The 15,873-nt window shown below is 41.2% G+C and overlaps 1 protein-coding gene across 1 annotated transcript in view; it reads right to left on the bottom strand.

The window, feature by feature from the left end:
- Positions 1-15,873, bottom strand: part of dnah9 (dynein, axonemal, heavy chain 9) — a 109,851-nt gene that overhangs the window by 55,420 nt on the left and 38,558 nt on the right. Inside the window, exons 35-47 of the mRNA XM_086138349.1 lie at positions 14,586-14,743; positions 14,234-14,372; positions 12,695-12,982; positions 10,951-11,161; positions 10,730-10,857; positions 10,127-10,235; positions 9,116-9,263; positions 8,430-8,604; positions 7,653-7,826; positions 6,642-6,849; positions 5,955-6,120; positions 4,808-4,910; positions 3,561-3,800 (exon numbers count right to left, since the gene is read on the bottom strand). Of these exons, the coding sequence (XP_085994475.1) occupies positions 3,561-3,800; positions 4,808-4,910; positions 5,955-6,120; positions 6,642-6,849; positions 7,653-7,826; positions 8,430-8,604; positions 9,116-9,263; positions 10,127-10,235; positions 10,730-10,857; positions 10,951-11,161; positions 12,695-12,982; positions 14,234-14,372; positions 14,586-14,743 (2,247 nt within the window). The remainder of the gene's footprint in view (positions 1-3,560; positions 3,801-4,807; positions 4,911-5,954; positions 6,121-6,641; positions 6,850-7,652; positions 7,827-8,429; positions 8,605-9,115; positions 9,264-10,126; positions 10,236-10,729; positions 10,858-10,950; positions 11,162-12,694; positions 12,983-14,233; positions 14,373-14,585; positions 14,744-15,873) is intronic.

Genomic DNA, 15,873 nt, shown 5'->3' with positions numbered 1-15,873 from the left:
AAGACATAAAAACGTTTTTGAGACTGAATGAGTTAAGAGACATACTTTTTTTGTACTATGGAATGAAGCGAGATGGTGAATATGCAAACTACCGCACAGCAAACCAGGAACAATTAATAATATCCTCTTTTGAAATCCTAAGACGTCTTTTTTTTCCTCTCAGGTCCAGAATGATTCCTATCAACAGAATCATCTCTGGGGAGGGCCGAGCCAGTTGAAGCTGATCCGCTTTCATATTTCAAACCACCGAAGGTGACAACTGCGTCCTGAGTCCATTTTGTTATGTCGCATATGTAAAGTGTAGTTTGTGTGAGGCAATATGTGGACAAATCAGACACAGCTGACATTATTACCACTACTTGAGATCGAAATGCTTTCCTCAAGTACTCGATCAATCATCTAATACTTGGACTTTTAATAGATCTTTTTTTTTCCCCCGTTTCATTTCACTGCCTAATGGTGTGAATAACTACAACCCACAATTTCTAAGTGCGCTTGAGCAAAACAAATCATTCTATGCGGGGAAACTGTGTAGTTGTAAAATAAAATATAAAATACAGAGCACCTTTTTTGTATTACATTGTTTTAAAGTGGACGACACACGTTTAGTGTGGTCACGATCAAATAGTTTTCAAATTACCGTATTTTCTGAACTATAAGGCGCTTCGGGGTATAAGGCGCACCTTCAATGAATGGCCTATTTTAAAACTGTTTTCATGTTTATATCGGTCCCTTTGAAAACAGCATCCTGCATATAAATCTGCATAAATAATGTAACTTGGCTTTACTCATCACAGGACTTGACTTAATCTTCCCAAAGGAAAACGATTTGAGACTCGCACATGTGACTCGATCCGATCTCTGGAATTCAGCAGTTACATCACTTATGTTTTGTGGAGGGTCTCATGGTCATTATAATGCATGGGGGAAGCGCAATTTGGAGATAAGGAAGTCCAGAGAATAAAGTAAACATGAGAAGATAACACCAGCAAAGAAAAAGGGGAAAAAGGTATAAATGCTCTGTTTCCTACCCTCGAGGAAAAACCTTAATACATAAATAAATTGCCTAATTATTTCAGTCGAGGTAAACATCTCAAGTGCCCAAATGACCAAAAGTGCTGGCTTTCAAAACTAAGTGGTCACTTGGAGACATTCGGGCAGGCTTTTGTAGTTGTCAACGAAGACTATACTTTCCGGCCTGTGAAAAGTGTAACCGTGGTACTGTAAGGGCAATTACTGTTGAAGTACAGATGAGAGCGAGGAGAGTGCCAACCTATTCTCATCTGTCAAGCGGCATTACAGTCAGTTTTGAAACATGTCTGCTCAGAAAAAAACAATAAATCCACAGTGCTGCTCTGAAAAGAATAGAAAACATCATTTCCTGTATGTACCTCACGAAACATGACTGCTGATCATAATATACAAGTCCTCAGTGACTTTTCCAGACACCCTGTATGACAGAAAAACTCAGAACAAGCTTCCCAAGCCTGTGACTTGATTTTCCTTTTTTTTTTTTTTTTTCTATTTGTGCAAAGACAGACACGAATGAAGAAAAACGTCGGATTGGGTGTCAGTTGCATCTTGGATCGCATGGCGCAGGCCCGTTCCACCACTCGACTGTGTACGATTTAACTTTTTTATGGGGTCATTAGGGCTTGAGCTTTGGGATGCTAATTATGTCAAATCTCCAAGTTTAGCATCGTCAACTTTAAAACATTAACTCATTATTAGACTTTACCATATAATTTGCAAGTTTAAGTTCCCCTCGTCTCCCGGTGGTACTTTTTGGGGACTTTTGATTTTCTTGCTTAGAGTTTTTAATACATTCAAATTTCAGCTTGACAACACAAATGTACTTTGTCTCAGTTACTGCACCGGTCAATAAGCTGAACTAAAAACATCTAACAAATGATGAAGTTAAATGTTGCCACATAAATGGAAAATGTTTATGTAAATGGAAGAATCAGGAGAAATGTAGTCAGTCCTATGAGCCGAATGCTGCGTTCAAACCGAACGCAAATTGAGTATTTCTGGCGACGCATTTCTCATGTCTCATATAGCTGATCGGACAGCGCAAAAAAGGTTTGATAATGGTGTGCGATGAAGATGACATATCCGGTCATTGCTTTCACTTGTTTAATGCTGTTGAGCTAGCAACCCAGATAGCATTTAGCATATAGCACAAAAGCAAGCGAGACATGCTGCGCTACCCAATATTTCGTGTCCGGACTGAACCTAGCATAATAGCGCTAATCCTATCATATCAAGATATGGTACAATTAATTGCTTCACAACGATAATGCGCGTTATAAACGGGTGTGCCTTATGTATGTTTTCAAATAGACTGGTTCATTGATAGGGCACCTAATAATTCAGTGCACCTATGGTCCGAAAAATATACGGAAATGTACATTATGATTTGTGACTTCTTAGAACTCTGATGCTGTTCTTCACAACGGGTTCCGAACATGATGGCCAGCAATATGGAGCAGGTTTAGAGCCTTTAGACCTGGGCCAAGTACGGCCCGGGGGCCACATCCAGAGTATCTGACCGACGCTCACAGTGACCATGAAGCCAAAATAAAACGCAAAATATGTGGTGCTTTTATTTTGAAAGCTATTATGTGTGCACAGGTGGAAAAAATAATCATGTATTTTCTAAAATAAATAAATAAATAATACATATCATATCGACACATGCAGCGGTTTACTGAAACCAGACAATCCGCTTTTTCGAAATGCATTAAACAAAATATAGACAAAGTTGAGGTTAACGTGTTGGCTTGGCCCTTGGCAAGCACTCCAGTTTCTCATATAGTCACTTTGCAAAATTAATCGCCCACCCCCCCACTTTCGACTAAACTGTTCAGGAATCTTATGTAGTATGTTTTTTTCTCCTTCAAGTGTTAGTATTGTTCATATATTAACCAGAAATTGCAGGACTCAAGTTTCAGCTATTACATCACCAAATTTTAATCGGGGCATTTGAGCGATGATTATAGTTCATTGCGCCTATATATTGCAATATCAGAAAAAGACTTCCGAGCTATCTTGGTAAATTCCCAGGTGGATTTATGAAAATTGAAGTTCCTATAACCAAGCAGCTTGAGGCATTAATTATACAATGGAGTATGTTAAATCAAAGAGCCTGCCCTCCATGAAAGCGTGGAATATTTTGACTTAAATATTGCCCCCAAAGCGCCTCCCATGTTGAGCTTTCGTGCCCTGATATTATATTCTTTAAATACATGAAGTCATCAGTAATACCCGTGCGAGTGCAAAGCCATTATATATTCCAGACTTATTTCTGGCTTTCGGGGCACAGCTATTAAATCAATAATCATTTAAATGAAAAATTAGTGACAGTAGCTTGGCTTTTTCCATGTGGGAAGTGGAGCCGTGAAAATAGAGAGTGGAATAACTTGACAGCGGTGAGTGACTTATAAAGGTGACCTCTGACATCGGATGGTGAATAGATTTAACCTGAGGTTGTTCTCTTCAAGTAAATCCCACGCGGATGACTCCCGATCCTTTACGGCTGTTTGCCATCTATGTGCTACCTGGAAGATATTGGAGAGGTCTCGCAGGTTGAAGATGTAGTGGAACTTGACTGCAGTGGGGAGGAAGGCGGAGGCAACGCTCAGATGCAGAGCCAGGGCTAACTGGACCAGAGTGGGGCAGCTCTTTCGTATGCTGGCTGTGAATCCATCATTCTGCAGGTGCCGCGTCAAAATGGAAGTGTAGATGGTCGCGAGGGCGTCGGCTCCGGGGAAAGAAAGGGAAATGACCGAGAAGTGACGCTGCGGAGAAAAATATTGTGTTAAAAAAAGCTGGTTGCAGAGCAGCAATCAGACGGAAAATGGTGGCGATGGACATCGAAAAGAATCATGCATGTACTGTTGTGCTGCTTGGGAGGGAAGCACGGCAAGATCAAACCAACTTTGATACCAAGCACATGCAATATTGCCTCGGAAACCTGCAAGTAGAGGTTTTCAAGGTTTATATTCTTAAAATAAAAATAAAAAATTAAAAAAGGAAGGGAATAAAAAACAATAAAAAAAATACATTTTATGTTTTTAAATTTGACTTCTGAAACTTGCACAGTTAAGTTTTTACCATGCTTTGCAATTTACAGCTATGACCCTTTCAGAAAAAAAAATCCACCTGTTGTTGAACCTAATCCTTAATTCAGAAATATTGCTTACAATATTCCATATTATGTAACTGGTATTTTAATTCTTCTTATTATCATTATTATTATTATTATGGAACCCTGATTTGCTAGACAAAAAACAAGGTCAGATTCAGAAACAGCGCAAAAAAAAATATTTTACCAGCATCTCTGATGAAAAAAATGTAGTAAACATTTGTTGAGCAGTGCAATTAATAAATCAAATGAGTTTCTAATGAGCAGTTATTGACACCAGCACACTTGTGCTGCGGTTAGATTTTTGTAGTGTTCACATCATTTTGAGACGCAAGCTTTTGGCATTTATAAATTGTGCAAAAATCCAAGCAATTTTATACAGGTAGACATTGTCATCCTGAGAAAAACACGTATGTCCATTTTTTTATTTTTTTGTCATCTTTTAAATTTTTATGTGACAGGAATATCCAAAACGCGAACACCCTATTAACGTAAAAACTTTAAAAGTGACAAAAATGGACAATTGTTTTTCTCCGGACCGTGACTTTATGACAATTTCCTGATGCCGACCAAAAATGAACTCCGAAACAAGTAAACATCACAACATTTGAAATATAACCATGACTCATCAACTGTGTGAGTATTTGTGCGGAAAAATACCTGAAGCCTCGGATTGATGGTAAAGCTTCCAGCCGTGGGGTTCATACAGGACACATACTGAACATGTTGTATTTCCTTCAAAAGGAGCTTATTACGGTCATACCTTGAAGAACACAGAACAATCATCAACTACTGGTCCTGTAAAGTAAAGCCAGTATATTTTCCACCTCAGGCATAAACCTCCAAATTTGGTCCCATTTCCTATTTTTCACAAATCTACACCATTGATCAGTTCTTGACACGAGTATGTTCATTTTACAAATTTATTGACTGATCTTAAATGTTGGCAATGGATTGCTCTCTTTGATAAAGCAAGATTAATTGCTCACGGGTGATTCTATTGGCGATGAGATGCTGCCCAATGCCGGCGACATGCTTCAACACTCATAAACGGCACGTCGTCAACACGTTGTGCCGCAGCTAAGTAGACCGCTCAATTTTGCAAGCCTTAAAGCTCGAGCATATCGCAACTAGGCTGACCAACCATGTTCAGGATGGTCACAAAAACAAGAAACAAAATCTGGGCAAGGGAGGATCATGTTCATCACTCTCATAAAAGTCCCCCACCTTTCTGAATACAAAACAAAACATGGCTTTATCACAGCGGCCGTTCCTCTTAATCATAGGTGTCAAACCCAAGGCCTGGGGGCCAGATCTGGCCCTCCACATCATTGTTCGCGGCCCACGAAAGCAACTCAAACATGTCAACTTCCATGATGCTTGATAAAATCTCGACCAAAATTTAAAATTCACATATGTAGTAAATAAGAGACTTATTGTAAGAATTTTCTTGTGACCAAACCCCTCATTTCAGAAACTGAAACAATAGTTGACCGTTATTACTGTATTGACTGTTTTTATTTGGTTTCAGTCATAACGGCCCTCCAAGAGAAACTAAAATGTAGCCCATGACAAAAATGAGTTTGACACGCGTGCTCTAAATTATTTGGTTTTACATTCATCAGCCACTGCCACTCCATAATCGAAATTAACCATTTCTGTGTTAGTATATGGCAAAATTGTCATCTAATTAAACTGGGTAACAAACTTTATATGACACTTGAAATGCCCTAGATAAAAAGGAGGCTTCATGAACTTTTGCTTATGACATTTTTTTTTTTAATTACTGTCAGTAAAAGTGGTGTACCAGTGGTTGTAGTCCATATGTTGACGTATTAGTGTGTGAGGTTGGACTGTGCCATATGCATCCACCTCGGGCATATTCAAGTCATCTATGAAGTAGATCAATCTTCTGCTGCCGTGAGGTCCGTAGTTGCGTCCTGCCTTTTTCTCAAGTGGCTTTTCCAACACGGCTATGAGGCAGACAAAAAGGTTAAAAGTGCACAATGAATTGCGGAATTTATTAGCTCGTGAAGTCACTGTCACTCTTCTCCATCCATCCGTTTTCAGATCCGCTTATCCTCATGAGGGTCGCAAGGATCCTATCCCAGCTACCTGGGTGTCTAACTCAACGTGAACACTGTCAGGGGACTTTCGTGAAGCGAAAATACCTAACTGAGAACTGAGTGATAAAGAAACGACAAGATCCAAATTACCTTCATGTTACTGTTTTGGCGGCGTAACATTAGCATTGATTCAGAGTTTTGTTGATGTGACCTCCGCAAATGTAAATCCAATATTTACTCGACTTGCCCATAATATCGTCCGTGCGCTTGACAAACTATTTGACAGCAGGTTTTTTTTTTGTTTGTTTGTTTTTTTCTTATCACACGTTTGTGCATTTGGGTATTGCAATTGGAAAGGGACTTTAATCAAACAATGTCGACGAATAGTGGGGAGTATACTGTATGAACAAATCACGGTGCGTTGATACCTTGCAGCATAGCAGATGTGGTATAATAGTTGAAAGGAACATTTGTAACCACGTATTTGTCAGCATCCAGCGATGTCAGTTTGTCCGCAACCAGGACGGACTTCCCGGTGCCAGCGTTCCCGACGAGCATGACGGGCCGACGGTGCTCCAGCAGCCGGTCCATGAAGAAACGCACTCGAATGGTCTCTGCCGTGTGAACGAGACAAGCCTGGATAAAAGAAACATTGACGTTGTATGTGTGATGCCAGCATGATTAATTATTATTATTATCATGACAGGATACGCCATAACTTATCAAGCTGGTTGATGTAGCAGGACAACAGGACATGAATCCTAATAGCAGAATATTATTTTTCAAATAAAGTTGTGCAATGATGTCATTGGCATTAACGTATTTTCCACACAAAAAGGCGTACTGGATTATGAGCTGCACCTTCAATGAAAGGCCTATTTTGTAATTGTTTTCATACATTGGGCGCACCGCATTATAAGACGCAATCTACAATGCAGCCACGAGATGGAGCTACGCTCAAGGAAACACCAACAGAACGATCAGATGTCAGTAAAACGTATTTAATAAAGCAGCGACACAGTTCACTTCACCAACAGCAAGTTTTAACATTGACTCGTTAACATTGAACTCTCTTGCCACTGTTCTATTTCCGTGTTCAACTGCATAACCCGATCGCCTTAAGTTTGAACTCTGCGTTGTCAGCGTGGCTCGAGCAAGGAGCCATTTTGGGGTTGAAATATTATCGTAATGACTATACACAAGGCGCATCAGATTTTAAGGCGCGCTGTGAGCTTTTAAGAAAATAGAAGGCTTTGAGGTGCACCTTTAAGTGCGGAAAATACGGTATTCTATTTGTCCATAAAATCTGAGGTGGCAAAAAAAGAAAAAAAACAGCAAACCTGGAGTCTCGCTGAAACACATAGAGACCCTTGTTAAAAAGTTATGAAATTTTTGTCACCCCTTGTCCAACATGAACCAATCGCACATCGTCATGGTACCTGAAGTGGGGTGTCGGCGTCCATCTCAAACATTGGCACCATTTTGGACCAGGGTTCAAACTTCTTGCTTTCCGAGTCAACGTAGTAATCAAACACCGTGCCTTGGGATGGAAACTTGATGCTTTTGAACACCGCCACCCACCACTTGCTGAACTCCACTCTGTAGTCGACCAGCTTCATTCACACAGAGAGACCACGGGGGTTTCAGTCAATATCCTAAAATGGCTTCCACTCTGTTTGGAGATATGGATCCGTTTGTTTCATTCAATCAGATATGAATAAAAAAAAACGAGAATAGAAATAAAACCAATAAAAAAACAGGCACTGCGCTCGCAGTTAAATAGTGAAAAATGAAAGATGGCAGGCAGCCTTTATGCATCCATTTGTCTTCTTCAGATAGCGAGGTACAGTATCCTCATCACCTTCTGACTGACAGCACCTTGACTTCCATTTTTCCCGCTCAACTACTTGCTGTTGTGTCCCTGTAACCCCCTCCAACTCTCCAGTCGATAAACCCACTTAGCATTTAAATGCATCTGTGATGGGGAAATAAAGGAGAGTACATTTCTCCTCGGAGAGAGCAGTTTTTATCTTCCAGCTTGTATGTATGGATCCCTCGTTTTCTCAAAGGGCTGCCATTTCTTCAATTCAAAACACATTTAAAATTACATTTTGGTCGAAAGAGAGCGTTGCAGAAAAAACACAAAGTTTTGAATAATATTTTCACGACACAACCTTTTAGCATCTTTTAAATATGCCGAGATGCATGAACAGTACCTGATCTTGGAACAAAGCTCCCCCAAAGGCCCACACAGCAGCAAAAACGAAATACAGCTCATAAAGTTCTTTTGCAGAGTCAGGCGGGACATTTTCCGGTGTCAGCAGGCACTCAAGCAAATAGCAAAGCATCTGGACCATACTCTGGTCAGGGATCGGGATGATTGTTTTAAACCTTTAAAAAAAAAAAAAAAGCGTCATCAGACTGAAGAACAATCAAACTCACTCAAACATTCTACGCATGGAGCTACGCTATAGGGAATACAATACAATACACTACAGCAGTATTTGTACAGCGATTTCACAACCGCTGCAGCTGGAACAAAGCGCTTCACAGAACATTTAAAATACAACATCCAAGGAATCAGAATATTGATCCATATATAAGGTGCATCGGATTATAAACCGCACTGTTGGCATTTGAGAAAATTGAATGCTTTTAGATGCAACTTATAATGTGGAAAACATGGTATTTGACATCATGATGTATTAATTTTTTTGGGCCTTACAAAAAGCAGCAAAATATTCATCTGCCTCCATTTTTCTTTATTATAGACAGCAAGAATCCAAATGTTTTTAGCCAGTTTGTTTCAGCCCAATACACCACCTCTGGCAACCTCTCTGCCCATATAATGGCAAATGCTGCCGTTTCCTACTGATATTACGCGATAAGAAAAATCTCTCACCTCATTCTCATGGCCCCCAGGCAGGGGGGGAGGTACTTGTCGAATAGAATGGTCAGGTTAGCCTTCTCTGATTGTTCCTCCCTGCTGTCAATCCAGCTTGACACCAAAGGGTTCCAGCCCAAGTCTCCCGGATTTATGTACAGGATTCCTGAAGAGAGCGGGACAGATGGAGCTTTAATTCATAATACCCACATTGCATCCGCCCCCAAGTAGTATTGACGCACATAATGGATCATGAAATAAAACATGCTGTTGATACACTGTTGTTTTGATGTTAAATTATTCTAACGGTAATTAAATTGTCATGAATACGAATTGAAGTCAGAAATGTGAGCCACTATCACATCAGCCTGACAAACTTCATAACACAAGGTTCCTATAATTACATTTTTACCCCCCCCCAAAAAAAACCTGTACATGGGTGCATGAAAACCATCAGCAAAAATCAGCACCTATGTGCACTAAATGCAAATTATTTCATGTGACGTTGCCTTATACTTGAGTGAAAGTTAATAGTGTGGCAGCTAAAAAAAATAAAAATACTTGTCTTTTGAATGCAAACGCTTTGTTTCTAAGATTAACTCTGTAGGTTGAACATGTACTCACGAAATTGTGTTTAGTCCGAAAAATCAAAAGGTCATGTAATTTATGGGGGAGCTCAAATCTCACTACACCTGATTCTAATTTTCAAATGGTGGTAGAAGTCATGACATATTTGTCCCTGCCCATCATAAAAGCCCTAAAAAAACAAAACTAATTGAAACAACATTTTATGTTGATAAAGATAACTAAAAACTAGCTTTCATTATAGCAAAAATATCATTTTTGTGGCAATTAATTGAACACATGACCCTTTGGAGTTGATTGACGTTGGCAATACAAGGGATGGAAAGCAAGACCATCCGATCTTAGACATCCCCTCTTTTATTTTTTTGTCACTAAAATGAATGAAACCTGACAAAAAATTAATAAAAATGAAATAACTATACCCTGTATAGATCGATCGTATACCTGCTCTGGATACAGTTGCAGGGGTAGCAGTCCGAAGGTGGCTGATCTCAAATACCAGTCTCATTGTTGAGTTCAGAGGGATCCGTTCATTACTGGCCAGGGTCAGAACCTCGATATAAGAAGAAACTATATTTATACACGATATATCCACATACATTGGACTAAAGTTTGTGTCCACATTTCAATGATATACAATCATATGTATTTACTATTATGATTTGCATGGCATTGCCTGCAGGCTGAGTTACCGTATTTTCCGCACTATAAAGCGCTACGGAGTATAAGGCGCACCTTCAATGAATGGCCGATTTTCATATATAGTGCGCGCCGCATTATAAGTTGCATAAAATAGAACCCGCAATAGTGGCTGCAGTTGCGTTATGCATCCACTGGATGGAGCTTCGCTAAAGGGAATACAATACAGCTTCATTTATATTTTTCACAACCGCTGCAGCTGAAATAAAGCGCTTTAGAGAACATTTCAGAATATGGATCCATATATAAGGCGCACTGTCAGCTTTTGAGAAAATGGAATACTTTTAGGTGCGCCTTATAGTGCAGAAAACGACTGCTCCTAGTACTCTTTTAATGTAACGTCAGCACCTTGTTGTCATCCATGACTGTGTTGAGTGACTCAATCCACATTGGGTCAATGTCTCCATCCAGAACGATCCACTTTGGTCCACTGTGACTGATATTGGAGAGTTCGCGCATTATCGAAGAAAACAAACCTGTGACATACAATATGCAAGCATTTTGGGTCAAATCGGGTCATTCCATAGCTCAGATTGGACAATTGGTGCAATGAATGAATCCCTCGTCACCATCTTTCCACTCTCTGGTTGACGGGTTGATGATGCCAAAAAGCTCATCATTCGTCACAGCTTTTGGGTTCAGATCCACCCACACGGGTCGACGTTTTGTGTTCTGGTACGTTTTTTGGAGTGACCTCAGCACCCGGCTTTTCCCAGTCCCGGCATTCCCGATCACAAACACCGAGTGACGCACGGTCAAAAGCTCTTCTAGTTGAACCACCTAGCACAACAGATAGAAAGAAATATTGAAACATGTTTTGTTTGAGAATCGCAAAAAAATTATTTAAAAAAAGACACAGAGTGACTGTTTTCTTCCTCTGATTCATTTCCTCATCCTGAACTTTTGTGCTTGCATACGTGAAAAGGACGGAGATCTGCTCTGTTCACGAATATAATCTTGTTTTTGAAGCAAGGCATCCGCGGTCTGACACCGAGGTACGTGTTTTAATAATTCATCGGACTATTTTACATTTCACTGAATGGTTCCAGCTATTTTTCCACGCTCCCACCTCCCACTCGTAGTTTTCAATACGGAATTCCTTTGGTCCACATATGCGACAGTAATCTGGGGGGGGGGGGGACAATAATGAGCACACATGGGAAGCAGTTATTGATTTTTGTTGGGGACTATTGTTACTTTGGGCACACTCTATAGGGTTAAAAAAATGTCCATCGTTTGAGAGTGAACCATCGTATTGAGTAACATTTACGTAATTATTTCGCTGATCCCCTGAGTTCAGAAGGGACACGACAAGCATGTGCGACAAGAGAGAGAGAGAGAGAAAGAAAAAAGGGCTTTCTTCCCATTTTCGACTCCAACATACACATGGCGAGCTCAATCAATGCCATATCGATGTTGCTCCTCGGGGTTCCTCATCCGCTTCCATTCAGCGAGAGCCCAGGTGGTTTTCCACTCTCAAAGGCCCCGGCTGATTACAACTTTGATGTGAAAGAGTCGAACGCTAGCACGGGCTAATGCTAAAGGCATGCAGTCTTTCTCACTCTGCTGCTTTCCCCCTTGTGTTGCGTGAAATCAAAAGGTTGGCTGCACAAACAAAGACAGTAAAAGTTCAAGCTCTGGAGGGGGGGGGGGGGATGGTTGTTATTGATCGCGCTGCCATTCTCTCGCTCTCTCTCTTTTTTTTTTCCTCTTTTTTTTTTTCTGTGGCTGTCTCGCACAATGCCAAGGTTAAGTTGTATGTTGCAGTCCCGGCCACCATTGATGTTGTGTGATGTGGTTTCCGTATCCATTTGACCTGAGGCGAATTGCACTTATTTTCCCGTGGTCCTGTGTTCATCCGTCTATGACATAAGATGCCTTCTTCCAGGCATGTGTTATCAGTTTGTAATATAACGAAAGGCACAGGATCGGCAGTTCAGCCAGCCGAAGCCTCATCGCAGCCAACCACTGGCGTCTGCAATATTTGCGCAATTCATCCAAAAATCTCAGACATGTTGGACACTAATGGCCCTTTCCCATCGGAGGATTAGGATGAGGAGTAAACAGGTTTTGGTGAGAACTAAGATAAATCTGAATGAAAGTGCCACAACTGTAATATCTTTCTAAATTGTTAAAGATGAAATCCCATTAAGGGACTTTGTTGCTACTTCTCAGACATCTTGTGATTGCATTTTTCCCCCCCCTCTGTCCTTGGTCTCGCAAACAGCTTGCACTCGTGTGCGTTTTGAATTAATTGTCACCCAAATCAAATCCGATGCAGCACGGGCAATCAAGAAATTAGGTTTACTGCACCTTGAGTACAAAATTTTCCTCAGCCTGCAACTTCATGTCAAGAATAGATTCCTTGACATGCTTCTCAAAGTGCAGGTCTATTTTCCTGGGGACATCCAGAGCGGGGAACAGGTCACCTATCAACCCCATGAATACAGGCATGTCATCCGTCACAATTTTGGGGATGTTGAAATCTCTCAGGGCTCTCATCAATACTTGATCCTCAGCACGGCTGGTATCTCCTCTCTTGAGTGAACCAGCAACCACCAGTACAGACTTGATGGCACGGAGGCCCCAATCATAGTGGTCCTTCGGAGAAAGAAGGAAGACGCAATCATAGTTAGTAGTACACTGGCAGTAGAGCGCTTCACATAGCTGACATGGAGCTGGGTGGGATCACCTCCGAGACTGTGATCAAGGACAGGCTGAATGTTAGCATCCGCACTGATAGAAAGCAACATTGAGACAATGTTGGCTCTTTTTTGGGCGTGGTATCGACAAAAAAAAAAAAAGATGAAAAAAGATGACGATAAATGAATGTATAAATGAATATATAAATCCATCCATCCATCTATTTTTCGATCCGCTTATCCCAGCCGTCTCCGGGCAGTAGGCGGGGGACACCCTGAACCGGTTGCCAGCCAATCGCATGGCACACAGAGACGAACAACCAAATGTGCTCACACTCACACAATTTAGAGTGTCCAGTCAGCCTGCCATGCATGTTTTTGGAATATGTGAGGAAACCAGAGTACCCGGAGAAAACCCACGCAAGCCCGGGGAGAACATGCAAACCCCACACAGGGAGGCCGGAGCTGGAATTTAACCCGGTACCTCTGCACTGTGAGGTCGACACGCTAGCCACTGGTCCACTGGGCCGTGACTATGTAAGTATTCATAAATTTATTATTTTTATTTTTTTTTACAGACTCATTTTTTTTCGAGTATGTAAAAAAAAAAAAAAAAAACAGCTTTTAAATCTAGATTGTATTGCAACACCGCATTTGGGCAAAAGCATTGGAACAGACAGAAAACCTGGATTTGGTTCAGATACATTGTGGATGTTTAAGAGAATTGCTGAAAAAACATGCACAAAGACCGAGAACTGAGCATGGGGAACGACTGCCATAAAAACACTCATCTCAGCAGTGCGACCCCCTCGTCTCTCTGTTGTTTGCTTGGCGACAGACTCCCACCATTTCAACTGTTGACAGGCGCTACCGTTAACCACGGCCATGTCGAGACGTCCCCTGCGTCTCCCAAACAGGAAACAAAACGGCTTTGTAAAAGGCTGCACTGTCACAGACTATGTTTGACTGCTGCCGAATGAAGCTCGTGTGCAAAATTGGCCTCGTGTGACAACAAGCGTGACTGAGAAAGTCTGTGGGATGCAACGGGATAACTTGCTGTGTTCGGCATTGTCTGGGTGGGGAAAAAGCGCCTTGCGGCCTTTACAGTAAATACAAGTATAGAGAAAAAAAATCCATCTGTGACTTCTTTCTTAGGAAATATCCCATGTTAGAATCTGGTGATCCACAGCTATGAACAGGAATTGACTACCTGTTTTGAAAGCAGTTCTTTGCACAGCGTGTAGAGCGTGATAAACTTCCGAGCAAGAACCCGTGCATCGATGAATCCCTCAGCCACCAACATGATTTCACAGATCAGCTCAAAGTCTGGCACCACCATGGCACATGGTCTGAGGAAAAAAAAAATGGAAAGAAAACACTGGAATATAAGATCCTTTCGACTGTATGATCACGTAACGGGATCAAATTGAATGACATCTTTCGTGAGCTCTGCATTGACTTATCAATGTGAGGAACAAGTTTGGCTCACTTTGAACATTCATTGGATATGTCTATGAGCGTCTATATCAAATATTCACCAAGGAGGCGGCCGTTTGACTGACCTGAAAAGAGCCTTCAGGTTCTCAGGAAGCTCGGTCCGACCAGCGTAACCAGGATTCATCGTGATGAAGATGCCCACAGTTAGGCAAAGGTTTATGTCTTGGCCCATGAAATTAAATCTCCGTTTCCTATCTCGAATGGCGTCCTGAATACTTTTGACCTGCACAACAGTACAAAAAAAAGAAAGTACTTTGCATCTGTTTTTTGGGTGCAAACAGTGATCCCAATTCTTAGATTCGAATGAATCATAATGCGTGAGCCAAATATCACAATAGAATTCACCCTTTACGAGCAAGTTTCAAGGCGAAGCGGTTTCGCATCTTTTGCAGACACAAACCTTCAGAAAATCAGCCCCATAGAAAATGAACAGTCGAAAATTGTGAAATTATAAATAGCAGAATCAGAGAAAAGTGATCATCTTTCAGCAGTTTCCAAAAGCTGTTTCGCAGTTTCCTTGGGTTAGAATAATACCCTCAAAAGGGTTCGACTAATGTGGTCAAAGAGTGTAACGCACTTGACAGCTGGAAAGAGGAAGAACATTGCTTCATGGATGAGTTCTCGGCAACAGATCACTCCCTCGAATTAGCCCGAGAGAGAGAGAGAACAGGAAAAAGAGAAACTTGCTGCATCACAAAATGCAAAAGTAGGGCATCCAATTGGCTTATTTTTAAAGGGGATGATTGACTCACTGCAGGTACACTCTGCATTTTCATGGTGAACCCTACGTTGGGCACTCATCAAAGTACCGTATTTTATACCGTTATAAGGTGCACCGAAAAGCATTCACTATTCCGACAGTGCGTCCTATAATCCGATACGCCTTATGTATGGTGTTGCACAGTCTCTTTTCCCCATTGAGTTGTTTCCCTGTTAGTGTGTTCCGATGCCATCTAGTGGTGATTATTCGCAGTTTGTGAGCTCTGAGTAGCTACCATGAAAGTAAGACCAAAAGCATAACTAAACGAAGGAAGAAGGAGACAAGCAAGACCTCTAAGGTAGACAAACCTATATAGATAAAATCCTAATGCAAAGGTAAAAAATATAATAAATAAATGTCTGGATAAATGTGCACATAGTGTGGTAGGACTTTAGAATATTGATATTACAAGTGTGTATTGGCTGAAATTAAGCTCGAATTTCGCCAATTTATCTTTGTGATATCACATCTGGCGGCCGTCTGTTTGTATCTGCTTTCCTAATATGGGACTCACCCTGCCACCTGCGTCAAAGCAGACCCCACCGGTAATGTCGGATGTCACCCTGCGATGGTAGCCGTTTCCGCTTTTAGAG

The sequence above is a fragment of the Hippocampus guttulatus genome, chromosome 19 (genome assembly GCF_054856545.1).
Source record: "Hippocampus guttulatus isolate MCC_2025c chromosome 19, RoL_Hgut_1.0, whole genome shotgun sequence".
In the NCBI taxonomy this organism is placed as follows: domain Eukaryota; kingdom Metazoa; phylum Chordata; class Actinopteri; order Syngnathiformes; family Syngnathidae; genus Hippocampus; species Hippocampus guttulatus.
This window is presented reverse-complemented; position numbering and strand designations above follow the sequence as displayed.